The sequence below is a fragment of the Stegostoma tigrinum genome, chromosome 27 (genome assembly GCF_030684315.1).
Source record: "Stegostoma tigrinum isolate sSteTig4 chromosome 27, sSteTig4.hap1, whole genome shotgun sequence".
NCBI classification, from domain to species: Eukaryota; Metazoa; Chordata; class Chondrichthyes; order Orectolobiformes; family Stegostomatidae; genus Stegostoma; species Stegostoma tigrinum.
The window spans coordinates 36,245,721-36,262,865 of record NC_081380.1 but is presented as its reverse complement, the minus strand read 5'-3'; the positions used below and the strand labels follow the sequence as shown (position 1 = coordinate 36,262,865).

Sequence of the window (17,145 nt, the reverse complement as noted above, 5' to 3'; positions counted from 1 at the left end):
GAATCCCTACACTGTGGAAAGAGGCCCTTTGGCCCAACATGTCCACGCCTACCCTAACAGCAATGCACCTAGACCCATCTCCCTATAACCCACCTAATCTACACATTCCTCAGCACTACGGGCAATTTAGCATGGCCAATCCAGCTAACCTGCACATCTATGGACTGTGGGAGGAAACTGAAGCACCCAGAAGAAAACCACGCAGAGACAGGGAGAATGTGCAAACTCCACATATACAAGTGGAGATTCATAGTTCCTTGAAGGTGGAGTCACAAGGAGACAGAGTAGTGAAAGCGGCATTTGGTTTGCTTGCCTTTACTGGTCAGTGCATTGAATATAGGAGTTGGGAGGTTAGGTTGCAGCTGTTCAGGACATTGTTTCAGTCACTTTTGGAATACTGCGTGCAGTTCTGGTCTCCCTGCTATAGGAAGGATGATGTGAATTTTAAAAATGTGCAGAAAAGATTTAAAAGGATGTTGCCAGGGTTGGAGGGTTTAAGCTACAGGAAGAGGGTGAATAGGCTGGGGCTATTTTCTCTGGATCTTCAGAGGCTGAGGGGTGACCTTATTGGAGTTTATAAAATCATGACGGGCATGGATAGGTTAAATAGATAAGGCTTTTCCCTGGGGTGGGGGAGTCCAGAGCTAGAGGGCGTAGGTTTAAGGTGAGAGGGGTGGGATTTAGAACGGACCTATGGGACAACTTTTTCCACACAGAGTGTGGTGTGTGTACCGAATGAGCTGCCAGAGGAGGTGGAGGAGGCTGGTATAATTACATTATAAAGGTGTCTGAATGAGTAAATGAATAGGAAAGGTTTATAGGGATATGGGCCAAATTCTGGCAAATGGGCCTAGATTTATCTAGTATATCTGGTTGGTATGGACGAGTTGGACCGAAAGGTCTCTTTCCATGCTATACATCTCTATGACTCTGAGTTACACAGAAAAGATGAAAATCCACTTGCCAAAGACTAAAACAATTTAACAACATACTTTTCAGGTGTACAGATTGTGTCAGACAGTGAAACAAGTACTGGTTCATACCACTACGGCAATTTCTCTTTTATATTAGCATACCTCACTTTCCCAGTCAAGCTTGTATGAACGTGCTGCTGGAAGTCTGTGTATTTTGATGCTAAGTATGTAAAATCTGGTGGCTTGTCTTTATATCGGTTTCTTGGATGCATAGATTTGTTAAGGGCCATCCTAAAACAAGGGAAGAAAGATAGCACGTTTTTGCAAGTATTATGAAGAGCTAATTTATCATTATGAAACTAGCTGCTGCCATTATAAACACATATCATTAACTTGTAACCATTTGTTGGGATCATGAAAAACAACAATTCTTCTCGCTTAACATATAATAGCTCAGGGTTATCAGATACCAAGTAAACTAATGAATAATATCACTGAAAGTCATACCTTTACCTCCTAAAACCAATCAGTTTGGAAAATTCCACATTCTTTTTCTCCATATTATTTCTCAGTTACACACATTTCCTTAATGCCCGAGACCACCTTAGTAACTTCAGGTTAGAACAACTGGATGCGAGTTTGCTTGCTGAGCTGGAAGGTTAGTTTTCAGACGTTTCGTCACCATTCTAGGTAACATCAGTGAGCCTCCGATGAAGCGCTGGTGTTATGTCCCACTTTCTATTTATATAACATAACACCATATGATATAACACCAGCGCTTCATCGGAGGCTCACTGATGATGTTACCTAGAATGGTGACGAAACGTCTGAAAACTAACCTTCCAGCTCAGCGAGCAAACTCACATCCAGAAACTCAACCTGAGCTACAAATCTTCTCAAAACTGGTCAGAACAACATACAGGGGTGTGGGCAGTAATCAGAGAGACTGGTGCATTTGGCATTAAAGCAATGGTCTTTATAGGCATCTATTTTCCCTAATGCAAAACAGGTTTTTGCATCACAACTGCTAAATGAACCACTTTATCACCTCCAGTTCTAATCACAAGAACTACCTCAGATAGCGTAAGTCATAACTATTCTGTGCTGATAACTGTCAAAAGGCAAGCTCTTATCAATACCAATATAGGTAGAGTTTCAAGATCTGGGTAAAATGCAAGTAAACATCAATCAAGACGAACAAGTAAAAATAATTTCCCATATTAGCATTCCATTGCTGTTGAGATTTTGCAAAGAGGCACTTCACCTTTCCTTAACATTATGTTTTTCCCACAATTTTCCTTCGCTCTGCAATTTCTCAATTACATTGCATGAATAGCAGGTATGTAGATTCTGACTTTGGATGAAAACAGAAGATGGCACTGAGAGTAAAGAATTTCTGGCAACCTTGGCGATAATTGGAATAATTTTATTGAAAGACATCAAAAATGACAGTCAGTCACAATTAAAATGACGAAAATGCAACAGAATTTGCTTAATTTCCTTGCAAATGCTGCCACAGAGACAATGAACATTAGTGAGAAACACAGAATATATGTTATGCTTTCATTTTCTGACAGTCTTCCAATTCCAAACTGCCAATCTGAGATAAATGCAACAACTCGGACACAACGTCTGGTCTCTCACGTACAATACCACAAAACTTCAAGTTGAAGATGTAATTTTTTTCTATCAAACTCACATTTATGTCACAAAGCGTTCACCATTCTTCCCTGCTCTTCCTTCACTTTGAGAGAAAAATCTGTATTATCTTAGGATGCAAGGTTTAAGAAAATTTGGCACGATTAAAGTTTCTTTCATTTTGAAGGGCAATCAAGGTGGAGAAGTAGAGAGGCTCAGAACAGGAATTCCAATGGGCAGGGCATGGCCAGGTAACACACAGCCAACAATGCTAAATAAAGTAATCAATATTTGAGGAAATCAAAAGGCCAGAATTCATAGGGGACACTCATCTCTGTTGGCCTGCCAAAGATGACAGAGGGTAAAGGTTTGGTGGGAGTTGAAAACAAGGATGGGAATTTCAAAAATCACATTGCTTTAGTAAGGCCGGAAGACAACACAGGTCAGCAAGCACATGCTTGATTAATGAACTGAACTGGAGGAAGCTACTTAGCAGACAACACTGTACATTATGCTTCCTATTCTCCCATAACAGTGATATAGATCCCTAAAGTAGTTGTCCCTTAATCCAGACTTTATCAGGAACTCACAAAGCAATGTGTAATATCATGTACAATCCACAAAACAAACAAGTTCAAATTACCATGAAGAAAGGGAACAAATTGAGGGATTATAAAACGGGGGTCCGAACCCCGCCCACAACCTCCACAGACAAAGTAGGCAGCCACACTGAGGCCTGCCGTATCTTCACCATCCCAGCAGACCTCCCACTGACTGAGGACGAACGGTCAGTCCTTAGCAAGGGGCTCACCTTTGTCCCCCTCCACCCACACATCAACGAATACCAGTCACGTTTGGACATCGAGCAGTTTTTACCTGTCCATCTTCCCTGGACTGACCTATCCCCTCCCTACCTATACTCTCCTCTCTTGTTTTCTCTCCATCTTCGGTCCGCCTCCCCTCTCTCCCTATTTATTCCAGTTCCCTCTCCCCATCCCCCTATCTGATGAAGGGTCTAGGCCCGAAACGTCAGCTTTTGTGCTCCTGAGATGCTGCTTGGCCTGCTGTGTTCATCCAGCTTCACACTTCGTTATTACGGGAAAAAAATTTAACGTCTTAAATTACTTCAGGTTTAAGATGAAGTATTTTAATTTAAAAACAATGGAAGTTTAACAATATCGTGAATAATTTTGAAATACATTTGGCAGGGTCGGTATTACACTTTGTGGATTAAACTTGATGATTTCCCAGATTTTTTGATTAAAACTAACAATGATGCTTGACTAGCGCACTAATTCTAGTACTAGTTTATAACCGGGTTTTTCACACGCTTCCGGGAGTTTTACCCTTGCACTAAACAATTACCTCCAGAGTTTCAAAACATTGAAGAAAACTCACATGCCTCGGCAAAGGTACAGAGAGCCCTTACCGCGACCCGGAAGGACTTCCTTCTCCTGTCAGCAATACGTGAGTACTGCACATGCGTAATTTATTTGCTAGCTTTACAGTGCAAAGTTTGCCAATGTTATCTATGTACATTTTGAGCCAATGGATATAACAGGCAACATTAGGGAAATGTCGAGTGTCATTTACATTTTTGCTAAATACACAAAATTCCTCTCAATTTTTTTTCTGATTTTATTTTTCTATGTCTACTTTTTTAATTGTAATCTGTTTTAAGACAGGTCTCTGTTCCCTTTCACCAGTCGAACTTGAACAGGTTGGGATAAAAACAAGCTATGCCTTAAACAACTTATCATTGTAAGTACAAAATGAGATATTTAATTTTGTATAAGTGTGGATCCTCATCAATGTACACGTGATTTCCACCCCACTTACCATGTTTGTGCATATAGCATAGCACTTTTTCTAATTTTAAACGTCTCAAATTTAATGATTAGCTCCACCAAGTTGGAAAATAATACAGAAAAACAAGCCATTCTTCACAATTAATCCGAAGTTTTTTTTTCAGAATATCAGGAAGTTGAATCACCAGGATGGCCCCTAACTGTAGTGATATACATTGGAAAGAGCACTGAGCCAGAAATATTTTGGACTTGGTAATAAAAGCAAGGTGACAATTTGGGGGAATTTTGCTGTTATAGATTGGACCAATCAGAATTGGCCAAAGTGGTCCGGAAGATGAGTTTGTAGCATACCGTTCTGGGGTTATTTTCCGAGACCAATGTCTTGTGGAACCAAATAAGGATAAACCTGTTTTAGACCTAGTACTGCGCAATGATCCAAGGTTAATTATTAACACCAACAGAAAAAGAATTTCTGAAAAATATCATAATAAAAGTTTCATATCAAGTTTGAACGCTGACACACTCCCCTGCCAAACAAATTCTTAAACTTAAAACCGATCACATCAGTCTGAGAAAAAAAAACTGACTAGGTTGAATGTGTCATGAGGCAAAGACATAATAATACATAAATAGGAGAAACTGAAAGAAACAATTCCAGATTGTCAAAAAAAATGTACATTAAGAAACAAAAACAAGAAGCATATATTCCAAGCTATGAAAGAAGTTAAGGACAGATTCAGATTGAAAGTAGTTCATACAGGGCGCATTGTAGTCAACCTCAGAATGGATCTTTTGGAAATCATGAAATGGCCATCAAAAAGTTGATAAAGAATAAAAAAACAGAATGTAAGAGTAAACAGGCCGTGAATATAAAAACAGATTGGAATAGAGTTTTTAAGTAGACAAAAGGGAGAAGAGTAGAAGGGGGAATGAGTAAATAGAAGGCTTTGAACAATATTTTGTGACACAGTAACAGACATGGATTATGTAACAGACAATGAAGATAGCAAAGAGACTAGTAATAGGACAGCATATAAGAATTAATACTAGCAGAGAAAGTGTTGGGAAAAACCCAAGGGCTGAAAATCCAACAAAACCCCAGGATCTACACCCTTGGACTCCAAAAGAAGCAACGTGGATGTCTGGTTTGAGTTTCTGAAATTCTTTAAATTAATAGAGAATATTTACAATAGGACCTTAAACAAATAATCTTTTTAACGTTTGCACACAAACAATACATTTGCTTTGCAAATTAACTCACCACTGGAAGTAAGAAATGTTATTTGTGACTACATTGTCCCATAAATACAATTTAGTTCTTGGAGATTATAAATTTGAATTAAAATGAGAAGTCCCAAGTCACCACCACTGATATTCAAATTTATACAACTATAATGTTGCATTTGAACCAAAATAAAATTCTGATACATACTTTCGTGTAATTGCTTAGAATCTCATCTGAAATGTCTCACTTAGTCTTAATGTATTTTTATTATTTTATGTTACAGTGTCTGCAACAGTTAATTAAATTTTTTTAAAATTCAGGATTAACCTAGGATGGTGACTGAAATGATCAAATTAGCATCTTAGAATAATACAGCACAGAAATAGACCCTTCGGTCTAACCACCCCATGCCAACCGTAATCCCAAACTAAACTATTCCTACCTGCCTCTCCTGGCCCATATCCCTCCAAACCTTTCCTCTTTATATATCTTTCCAAATGTCTTTTAAACATGGTAACTGTGTCTGCATCTGCCACTTCCTCAGGAAGCTGATTGCAGACTCGAAACACCCTCTAAGTAAAAATTTTGACCCTCATCTTTTATAAGACCTCTCTTCTTTCACCTTAAAAACATGCCCCCTAGTCTTGAAATCCCCCAATCTAGGGAAGAGACACGTATCTTTAACCCTATCTGTACCCCTCATGATTTTATAAACCTCTGTAAGATCCCCTCTCAACGTCCAAAAAATGAAAAAAAGTCCCAGCCTTACTTTATATCTCAACCCTACCATGCCCAGCAACAACCTAGTAAGTCTCTTCTGAACCCTGTCTAGCTTAATAATATCCTTCCAATAACAGGGCGACCAGAACTGGACACAGTATTCCAGAAGAGGCCTCACCAATGTCCTGTACAACCTCAACATGATGTCCCAACTCCTATACTCAAAGGACTGAGCAATGAAGACAAGTATGCTAAATGCATTTTTAACCATCCGGTCTATTTATGACACAAACTTCAAAAGAACTTGGTACGTAAACTCGGGTCTGTCTATTCTACAACACTGCCAAGACCCTACTGTGAATTATATACATCCTGTCCCTGTTTGTTATACAAAAATGCAATGCCTCGCATTTATCTAAATTGAACTCCATCTGCAATTTTCAGCCCATTGACCCAATTGATAAAGATCCCTTTGTAATCTTAGAAAACCTTCTTCAATGTCTATTGTGCCACAAATTTTGTTGTAACTTTCTAACATTTGTCATGGTCCTCTGCAAAAAGAGAATCTTGCTGTGTTACTTATAAGAAAACAGCCATTGTATGTCATGTGGTACTGTCAATGGTCCAAAAGGCCTCAGAAATGCTTATTGATCAGTGACGCGTTAACTGACTGCAATCAAGTTTGTATTTGGGCAGCTAGGTCACACAAGAGAAAAATTCTTACACAGCTACATTCCTGTAACTCATAGAAACATACTATAGGAAAATAGGAGTAGTAGGCCATTCAGCCCTTCAAGTCTGCTCCATCTTTTATTTTGATCATGGCTGATCAACAGCTTTATTCACTGTCACCCCCCCACCCCGGCCCGCCGCATTTGATTCCTTTAGTCCCAAGTGCAAAATTCACCTCCTTGAAAACATACAATGTTTGGCCTCAACTGCTTGTTGGTAGCAAATTCCACAGGATCACCACTCTCTCGATGAAAAAAATATTCTCATGACTGGTTTACCCACTTCCTTAGACTATGACCCTTGGTTCTGGACTCCCCTGCCACCAGTGTCATCCTTTCTGCATCTACCCTGTATAGTTTTGAATTTTTTGGTTTTCTGTGAGATTCCACCATCTCCACCCTTCTGAACTTGAGCTAATATAATTCCAGCTGATTCAACCTCTTCAACTAATTATCCCCATACACCAGCCCCACCAATGCTGGAATCCATCTGATAAACATCCTCTGCACTCCCTCTACAGCAAAAATATTCTTCCTCAGATAAGGAGACCAAAACTACACACACTGTTCCGGCTGTGGTCTCACTAAAGTCCTGTATAGTATTAGCAATACATCCCTCTTCCTGTACTCAAATCCTCTCACTACAAAGTCCAACATAACGTTTGCCTTCTTGACCTACTGTACCTACATGTCTACCTTCAGCAATTAGTGTACAAGGATACGCACGTCATGGTGCACATTTCCACTCTCAATTTATTGCCATTCAGATAATCTAATTTCCTGTTTTTGCTCCCTAAATGGATAGATAACTCACATTTATCCACATTATACTGCACTTGCCCACTCACTCAGCTTGTCCAAACCACTCAGGATTCTCCTCACAGCTCAGCCTTGCACCCGGCTTTGAGTCAACTGCAATTTTGAGCTATTTTGTTTTGTTCCCTCATCTAAATCATTAATAGGAATATCTGGGTCCTAGCACTGATTCCTGTGATACCTCACTAGTTATTGCCTGCCATGTATTCTTACTTGTTGTTTCCTGTCTACCAAACAATTATCTACCCATTTCAATACACCACCTCCAGACCCATGCACTTTTGTTTTATATGCTAATCTCTTATGTAGGACTTTGTCAAAAGCCTTCTCAAAGTCCAAGTAAACCACATCCACTGGATCCCCCTCATCAACTCTACCAGTTCCATCCTCAAAGAATTCCAGCAGATTTCCCAAGCATGATTTCCCTTTCTTAAATCCATGCTGACTGTCTGACCCTGCAACTGTTTTCTCAATGATCTGCTATTAAATCTTTTAGCATGGACTCTAGCAGTTTTCCCCACAGCCAACATCAGGCTGAGTAGTCTATAATTCCCAGTTTTATCTTTACTTCCCTTTTAAAATACAGGGATAAATATTAACTTAGGCCCAATCTGTAGGAACCTTTCAGAGTCCATTCAGTATTGGAAGATGATCACCAATGCACTCACTATTTCTAGGACCATTTCTTTAAGTACGCAGGGAAGTGATCATCAAGCCCTGGAGATTTATCGACTTCAGTCCCAATACTATTTCCCTAATGATACTTACTTCCTCCCTCTCATTAAAATGTGTTCTTCAACATTTCTGGGATGTTATTTGCATTCTCCTTTATGAATACAAAATTAAAACATATATTTAGTTGGTCAGCAATAACACAGTGTGCAGCTGGAGGCACACAGCAAGCCAGGCAGCATCAGAGGAGCAGGAAAGCTGACTTTTCGGGTCGGGACCCTTCTTCAGTTCTGACTTTCTCTTTAGTTGGTCAGCCACTTCTTTGTTCCCCATTATACATTCACCTGTTTCTGACTGTAAAGAACTTGCATTTGTCTTCACTAATCTTTTTCTGTTCACAAAACTATAGAAACTTTTACAATCAATTTTTATTTTCCCTGCAAACTTACTCCCATATTCTATTTTCCCTTTCTTAATCAATCCCTTTGTGCACCTTTGCTGAATTCTAAGCTACTCCCATTCCTCAGGTCTGTGTTGTTTTTGAACAATTTGTTTGACCCTTCCCTGGATTGAATGCTATCTTTAATTTCTCTTGTAAACCAACATTTTGCCACCTTTCCTTTTACTTTTGCACTAGACAGGATTGTACAATGTTGCAATTCACTCATGCACTCTTTGAATATTTGCTATCATCTTTCCACTGTTATCTCTTTAAGTAACATTCCCCAATCATTGACAACTCAAGTGTCACACGATCATAGTTTCCTGTACATTCAAGACACTAGTCTCAGACTCAACTACATCACTGATGATGAATTCTATAATATTATGATTGCGCAAAGAGCCTGTCAGAACTAGATTGTCAATTATTCCTTTCTCATGACATAATAGTCTAGGACTATCAGAAGAAAGTACACTTATCCACACCTAATCCTAGTTGGTTGCCAATACTGAAAGGACCCTCAGGATGAAATCATATCCCAACAAATTTAATATTCAAGTCAAGGAAGGGACCAGAGTGTGGGGAGAAGTGAAGATAATGAAAAATACTTGAAAATAGCTACTGGGTCTGTTGTCTATTTTCTTTACCACATTTTACAGAGAGGTCAATAATCATGGGTCAGAAGTTTAAGTAATTGACAGAACTGTTCAAGGCAAATTGAGCAGACACTTTGTTTTTAACCCAGGGAGTGTCAGGGGATCTAGAACTCTCAGCTTCAGAGGGCAGTGAAAAAAAAACCTGCACGTACCTTTGATGTTCTATATGTGTCACGGCTCAGGATCCAGACCTGGATCTCACATTGAATCGTAGAATCCCCACAAAGTGGAAGCAGGCCATTCAGCCCTTCGAGTCCACACCAACGCTATGCCTGTAACCATGCATTTCCCCTGGATAATCCACACAGCCTGCACATCCCTGGACACGAGGGGCAATTTTAGCATGGCTAATCCACCTAACTGCACATCTTGGGACTATGGAAAGAAACCTGAGTGTCTGGAGGAAACCCACACAGACACAGGGTGAATGTGCAAATTCCATACAGACGAATAATGTACCAGAAATGTTGAAGAGTTGAACCTGGGTCCCTGACACTGTGAAGCAGCAGTGCTAAATCACTGAACCACCATACCGCCCTTCTTTTTAACTGTAGAGACATAATAGACCGAATGACCTCCTCCTGCGTCACAAGTTATTTCTATGTAACACCTATACTGTGTAACCACAAATCAATCATTAGTCAATACAACTCAAAACAAAATTACGAGGATCACTCAATTTCTTTTGAAGATGAGAGATTTTTATGTGAATGCATGAAATTCTTCAGTATCCAAGGAAAATTTGCTGACCACAATAAGCAATAGCTTTGATCTCTGAAGTCACTTAGATGAAATCTCACTTCCGATAACAATTCAGAATTAGCATTTTCCAGTTTTAAACCAAGCAATCACACTTGGATGAGGTAACTAAGGAAATTTAGATGCATTGTACAGGGCTTTGGTGAGACACACCTGGGGTATTATGAATGATTCATTTATCAATTGTATTGACATTTTATGGATAATTTCATGCAGAAGAGTGCTTTCTGCTGATCAACATACAAGCCAGGAATAGGTCCTAGTCTGATGAACTGAACTGCAACCCTTTAGGCTTGTCCTGCTTTTTAAGTAGATTATAGATGATAGGCAGCAAAGTGTGCTGTGCAGAGGACACAAGGAGGTTGCTAACAAATATAGATAGGTTTAGTGACGGGGCAAAATTATGGCTGATGGTGTACATTGTGGGAAATTGTAAAGTTGTTCATTTTGGTTGGAAGGACTAAAAAAAAAGCCCTATTTAAACACAGAACAAGTGCAGAACCTTGGGTACAAAGGGATCTCAATGTTCCAGTACATGAATCACAAAAAGATAGTACGCAGATACAGATAGTAATTAAGAAGGTTAATGGGCCGCAATCCTTCACTACAAGTGGAACCGAAAAGTAAGGAGGTTATGTTTCGTTTATACATATCATAGATGAAACAACTTCTCAAATATTTTATGCAGTTTCGGTTGCCTTACTCAAAGGTTGAGAGGGATTGGTTAGGTTAGCAGAGGTGACTGGGTGGCTGGTATGTAATACAGAGTAATGCCAACAGCACAGGTTCAATTTCCATTCCAGCTGAGGCCATCATGAAGGTTCCACCTTCTCGATCTTGGCCCCCACCGGAAGTGTGATAACTCTCAGGTTAAACCACCATCAGTTGTCTCTCTCTTATGAGAGAAGCCCTATGGTCCTCTGGGACTATGGTAACATAACATTATATATTTAAGGTTGAATGTAAATGTATTGGAGGTAATTCAAAGGAGATACTAAATTGATATCTGGAATGAGCTGGCTGTCTCATAAGGAAAGATTAGATGGGCTGGGTTTGTTTTCACTGGGTTTATGAAAAGTGAGAGGTGATTTGATTGAAATTTACTGAATGGTCGTGACAAGGCGTTTTCTCATGCGCATGGATACAGAATTTTGGTCTTTATACTGCATCCCCCATCAAGACTTCTCACTCATTACTCCTGTTATTAGAAACACACAAGCCAGCTCTCCAAAGCTTCAGGTTTCCAATGAATTCCAACGAATTTTTAAATGTATTCATGGCCCTCTTTGACCCTCCTTAGTTCCAAAAGCACCTCCAGTTCTTCAATGCCCATCCTACAACTTAGATTTACATTCATACCTTTAATTTGTGAACATGTTGCAAATACTGAAATGGTGGAATATTTTTGTTCACTCAGCATCTGGGCTGCTTTGGCAAGATGCACTTTTACATGCACGTTATTGTCTGAAATATTTGACAGTGACAGTACAGACTCCCATTTATTTCAATTGCATTGTTCACCGAGAATCTCTCCCACTCTTATCATCTGACATCGTTGTTTTGGAAAGATTTCCAGGATGATACGTGAACTGTTTGCCTGCCCTACGAATAAACCTTCCTTGGCCATGAAGTCTGAACTGAAAGGCATAAACCTAGAGCTTGTGTGTCAGTGGCAGAGATGCTATCTACTGTACACAATTTCTCTCCACCTCACCCCACCCACTCCACCAAGTATTGCTCAGAATTGACAAAACTAGATATCAGAGCGAATTAGAAAAGGTTGTTCAGAGATACATTTTGAGCAGTCCCTTAAAAGAGAAAAGAGAAATAGTGAGATCAATCGGGTCTGCTTCTCAGTCTTCTCTACTGAGAGAAAAACAAGCCCAGTCTATCTCGTCTCTCTGGATTGCTGAAACTCTCAAGCAACTTCATGGTGAATCTCCTTTGCATCCTTACTCGTACAATCACATTCATCCTATAATGTGGCAACTGCAGTGTCACAGTACTCCTAGCTGTGACCTAATTAATGTCTTATATAGAAGGATCACTGGACTAGATGTTTCTGATCTGCTGAGCTTCTCCAGCAATTTCTAAATTTTCAGATATTCAGCTTGGGAAATTCTTTGTTTTATTCCAAAATAACCTCCCTTGTCATGTATTCAATGCCTCAAGTAATAAAGGCAAGTATCCATGTCTTCTTAACCACCTTATCCACCTATACTGTTGCTTTCAAGTATCTGTGAGTATTTATTACCAATGTTGCTCTGGTTCTTTGTACTTCTTAGGGTCCTTCAATTCATTGTGTACTCCCTTGTCTTTTTTGTCATGCCAAAATGAATCACCTCACACTTTACAGGATTAAATTCCATTAGCAAATGTTCTGCTCACCTGACGAGCCTGCCTATATTGTAGTCTAAGATTCCTTACTATTTAGCTGATGAATTTTCAAGTCACCTGTGAACTCATCAAACCTCCTGCATTTTGATCTAGATCGTAAACATACACTACAAGCAGCAAGGAACCCAACACTGAACACTTCACTATGCCAATAGACACAGGCTACCAGACACAAAAACAGTCTACTGTTATCCTCTATATCCTGCCACTAAGCCAATTTTAGATCCAATTTGCCAAATTGTTCTGGATCCTATGAACCTTTTGACCAGTCTTCTATGTGAGGTCTTGTCAAAAGCCTTACCAAAGTCTAAATAGAATACATCCACACATTCTGGTCACCTCCTCGAAAAACCTCAATCAAACCTATCAGATACGAACTTTCCCTGACAAACCCATGCCTACTATCCTTGATTAACCCTTGCCTCTAGAAATGGAGATTAATTCTGTCCCTCAGAATAATTTCGAATACTTTGCTTACAACTTTATCCTGGCCATTCTTCTTGAATTCTGGTACTATATTAGGTGATAGATATAGTACAGATGTCAAAGGTAGGTTCTTCACTCAGAGTAGTAAGGGCATGGGATGCCCTTCCTGCAACAGTAGTAGACTTGCCAAGTTTAAGGGCATTTAAATGGTCATTGATTAAACATACGGATAATAATGGAGTAGTTTAGGTGAGATGGGCTTCAGATTGGTTTCACAGGTCGGCGCAACATCGAGGGCCGATGGGCCTGTACTGTGCCATAGTGTTCTATTTTCTATTAGCTGGCCTCCCATCTTCTGGCACCTCTCGTGTTCATTAGTTCCAACCCACTCAACCTCTTCTTCCAGGAATGCACCCAGTGAACCTTCTTTGAACTACTTCCAATGTAATTATGTCTCTGTTTACTCAAGATACTAAAATTAAACACTGGTCCATGTACAATCTCACCAGTGGCGTTTACAGTTGTTAGAAGAAACTTCTTTTTTAAACTCCATCCTGATTGCTATAAAGGTGGAGATGGCCAAGGCTAATGGAGGGATTTGAAAACAGGAAATAAAGGTGTTGTTTGGCTGGGAGCAATAACAGGAAGAATAGGTTTTGGTATCAACTGGGACCATCAGTTACCTAGTTGTTGTAAAGATATATGGGATGTCCTGACCAATTGAAAGTCAGCATCTAAACAGCAAAATCAAAGACTATGCAGAAGTGTCCGACCAACAATTGAAATTAGCCATGGTGCAGGTTTTCTCCACTGAATTGGCCAATCAATAGACTCCAACAATTTTCTTTGTTTTAATCATTAAGCTGTTTTACCAATTTGCTGATACTGGCAAATTTGATTCATCTGTCCTATAAACCATACCATCTTTGGTCAAGGTGGTGATGTTTTCAGTTTAGTCATAATTTTGATCACATTCCACACACCATTATCAAAAACAAACAATCTTTAGGACATACAAAAACACTAAGAACTTCAGGTCTGAAACAAATGAAAACAGAAACTGCTGGAATAGCTCAGCAGGTCTGGTAACATCTGTGGACAGAAAACAGAGTTCATGTTTTGAGTCCAGTGAGCCTTCAATAGAACTGAAAGGAGTGAGGAAATATTGATACTTATGATCATGAGGTGATAGGGGTGGGGTAGAGAGGGGCAGAGATGCCCAGTAAGAGGGAAAAACAGGAAGCAGACAAATGAATTGTTGTTAATAAGCCAGGGAAGAAGAGATGAAAACAGGGATAGGGTGGGCTATGGGGAGAGCAACACATACAGGACAGGGTCTGGGAGTTTGGGGTGAATAAGAGACATTGGGGAGGTGTTCATATTCAAAAATTGTTAAACTCAAGTGTTGAGTCAGGAGGGCTGTAAAGTGCATAGGTGGAAAGTGTGGTGTTGTTTGTCCAGCTTGCATTGAGTTTCTCTGCGGTACTGCAATAGGACTGAGACAGAATGGGAGGATGGGAATGTGTGGTGTGTTAAAGAAGTAGGCATTTGGAAGCTCAGGGTCATTTTAATCGATGGAGAATAGGTGTTCCACAAAGTGGCTGCTCAATGTGCACTTTGTCTCCCCATTGTAGAGGGGACCATATTATGAGCAGTGAATACAGAGTACCAGATTGAATGAAATGCACGACTTCATCTGGAAATTGTCTGGGGTTATAGATGGTGAGAAGGGAGGAGAGAAATGGGTGAGTTACACACATTCTGCAATTGCATAGGAAGGTGCCATGGGCACATAGAGAGTGTTGGAAGTGAAAGGGGAACAGTCCCTGTGGAATGCTGATAAGGGAGGGGCATGGGTGTCTGGCAGTCACATCCTCCTCAAAATTAACAAATAGCAGCTTATGATCTGTGGAATGCAGAGGCTGGTGGGGTGTAAAGTGAGCACAGGAGGGCACCCTATCTTTGCTGTGGGATAGGAGAAAAAGGGAGGGGGTGAAGGGAGAAGAGCAGAAAATGTTAGATATGACTGAGGTCACTGTCGACCACAGATCAGGAGAAGTTGGATGTCTGAGGCCATCCCAGCACTGTCAGAAGATGGCATAAAGACAGATGCAAGGAGAAACTGGGAGAATGGAATGGAGAGATAATGGGAACTGCAGGTGCTGGAGAATTCCAAGATAATAAAATGTGAGGCTGGATGAACACAGCAGGCCAAGCAGCATCTCAGGAGCACAAAAGCTGACGTTTCGGGCCTAGACCCTTCATCAGAGAGGAATAGAATGGAGTCCTTTTAGCAGGCAAAGTCTAAGGGTATAGTGAAGGCAACTGTGGGAGTCAGTGGGTTTGTGATGGATTTCTGTGATTAGTTTATCCATAGAAATGAAAACAACTGTCATAGAAGCCAGAAGTTGGAGATAGGCAAGTGATGGAAATTGGAAGCAAAATTCATTTTGTGCAATCCCAGACATTAGAAGGACGCAACATAATGATGTACCTGAGAGAGTTGTGGGCAGGAAATGCAGCAAGGAACTTTTAAGACATTTTCATCCCTTCAGATGCAAATCTATCAAGTAATACTCGAAAATAAATTTCGCATAACATTTAGTAGACTTTTTTTTAAAAAACGTATCTTTCCCCGCAGGACGACTCACATTCAAATTAGCTCAAGCGCGCGCGCCCCAACGGCTGTCAAACTGGGCACCGCCCTACTGCGCAGCCTCACTCGTATCCCGTCTGCCTGGGCTGACGCTATCGTTGGTGAATGGCGCATGCTCGCCAACAGTCGGGTGACGTCACTCCAATTTTTTTTACCCTCGAGTCAAGCTCCGGTTTCCTCGCTCCCTCTACTACGCAGGCGCGATGAGGCGAGGTAGCGGGCGAATCCCGGGCGCCTGAGTGAAAGGCTGGTGCAGTGCGCAGGCGTGAAGGCGAAAACAGCGTGCCGTGCCCGGTCACTTCTTCGGAAGAGGAGGAGTAAGAAAGTGGGGTGGAGGAGGACGCGACAGAGAGAAACAGACGGATTGATGTGCGCAGCCTGTTCTGCGCAGACTCCGCACGACAGCGTAGAGAGAGCGAGACGGACCCGGGCGAGAGAGAGGAAAAAAAACAGTTTGAGCGAAGAAGCGGGGGGAAGCTGCAATTCAGTTTGACAGCCGTAAAAAGAAACCTCTGGATTCTCGTCTGAATGGTCGCTATTAGCCCACCGTGTCGAAGGCGACTCTTTTCAGGGTGAGTTGGTGTAGGTTTGTAATCGCTGAGGTTGATTAAATACAGCGTTCGGTGGAGAAAAAGCTGAGGCGAGGAAAGCTTCTTTTCAGATTATGTGGCCGCTGCCTTGCTGTGTGGTAATAAAATGGCGCCCGGCCGTTGGTAAAACATTAAAACGGGGGACCTTCAAATGATCCGGCTCCGTCGCTACCTTTTTCTCTACGACCTTTGGGTATGTTTCAGACGCAGTTCCTCAAACATCATAAAGTCGCCGACGTGGCCTCATAAGAAATGGACATCCATTTTCTTTTTTGTGTATTTGTTTGGAGTTTGACCCAATTCCTTTCTATGTCGAAAAATGCAGGTTGGTATTTTTCTCCCTTTATTGCTGTGGCCGACGCCCGGATACATCGTACCCTAATCCCTTAATTTTCATTTTTTTTAAACTGTGCGTAATAGAATGGATGAGTGTACTTACAGGTTAGGAACAGTACTGATGAGTTTGGGTGGAGTGAGGAGAAACAAGATTTTTTTTACCGCAGGGTGGATCTTGACTTGAGACGCCCAAACAGGGTGTTATTCAATTATTATCAATATGTATATTAAAACAAATGTATATAATCGCCGATTTTTCTATATTTTACTTTTAATTTGGGATTTCATGATTTTTAAAAGAAACAATGCAATGTTTATCACCGTTTTTTCGGCATTAGTTTAATATTTTCATGATCGGT

General features: G+C 40.6%; 2 protein-coding genes and 1 long non-coding RNA gene across 8 annotated transcripts in view; 2 read left to right on the top strand and 1 right to left on the bottom strand.

The window, feature by feature from the left end:
* The window catches only part of mettl16 (methyltransferase 16, N6-methyladenosine), a 116,693-nt gene extending 100,803 nt beyond the window's left edge, over positions 1–15,890 (bottom strand). Inside the window, exons 1-2 of one of the 5 annotated variants that reach the window (XM_059655305.1) lie at positions 15,699–15,890; positions 1,077–1,205 (exon numbers count right to left, since the gene is read on the bottom strand). In XM_059655305.1, the coding sequence (XP_059511288.1) occupies positions 1,077–1,204 (128 nt within the window). In that variant the 5' untranslated portion in view covers position 1,205; positions 15,699–15,890. Of the gene's footprint in view, positions 1–1,076; positions 1,206–2,613; positions 2,654–3,917; positions 4,008–15,698 lie in introns of those variants that run through there. The other 4 variants (XM_059655304.1, XM_059655303.1, XM_059655302.1 and 1 more) reach the window with 4 other exon arrangements.
* Positions 4,066–15,945, top strand: LOC132211017 (uncharacterized). Its single transcript, XR_009447300.1, has 3 exons — positions 4,066–4,313; positions 6,443–6,612; positions 15,846–15,945. It is a non-coding gene; the product is annotated as an uncharacterized LOC132211017 (long non-coding RNA).
* Positions 15,946–16,165: 220 nt separating this feature from the next.
* Positions 16,166–17,145, top strand: part of LOC125464429 (lissencephaly-1 homolog) — an 87,340-nt gene continuing 86,360 nt past the window's right edge. The window contains exon 1 of one of the 2 annotated variants that reach the window (XM_048556747.2): positions 16,166–16,432. In XM_048556747.2, the coding sequence (XP_048412704.2) occupies positions 16,389–16,432 (44 nt within the window). In that variant the 5' untranslated portion in view covers positions 16,166–16,388. The remainder of the gene's footprint in view (positions 16,433–17,145) is intronic. The other variant, XM_059655299.1, reaches the window with a different exon arrangement.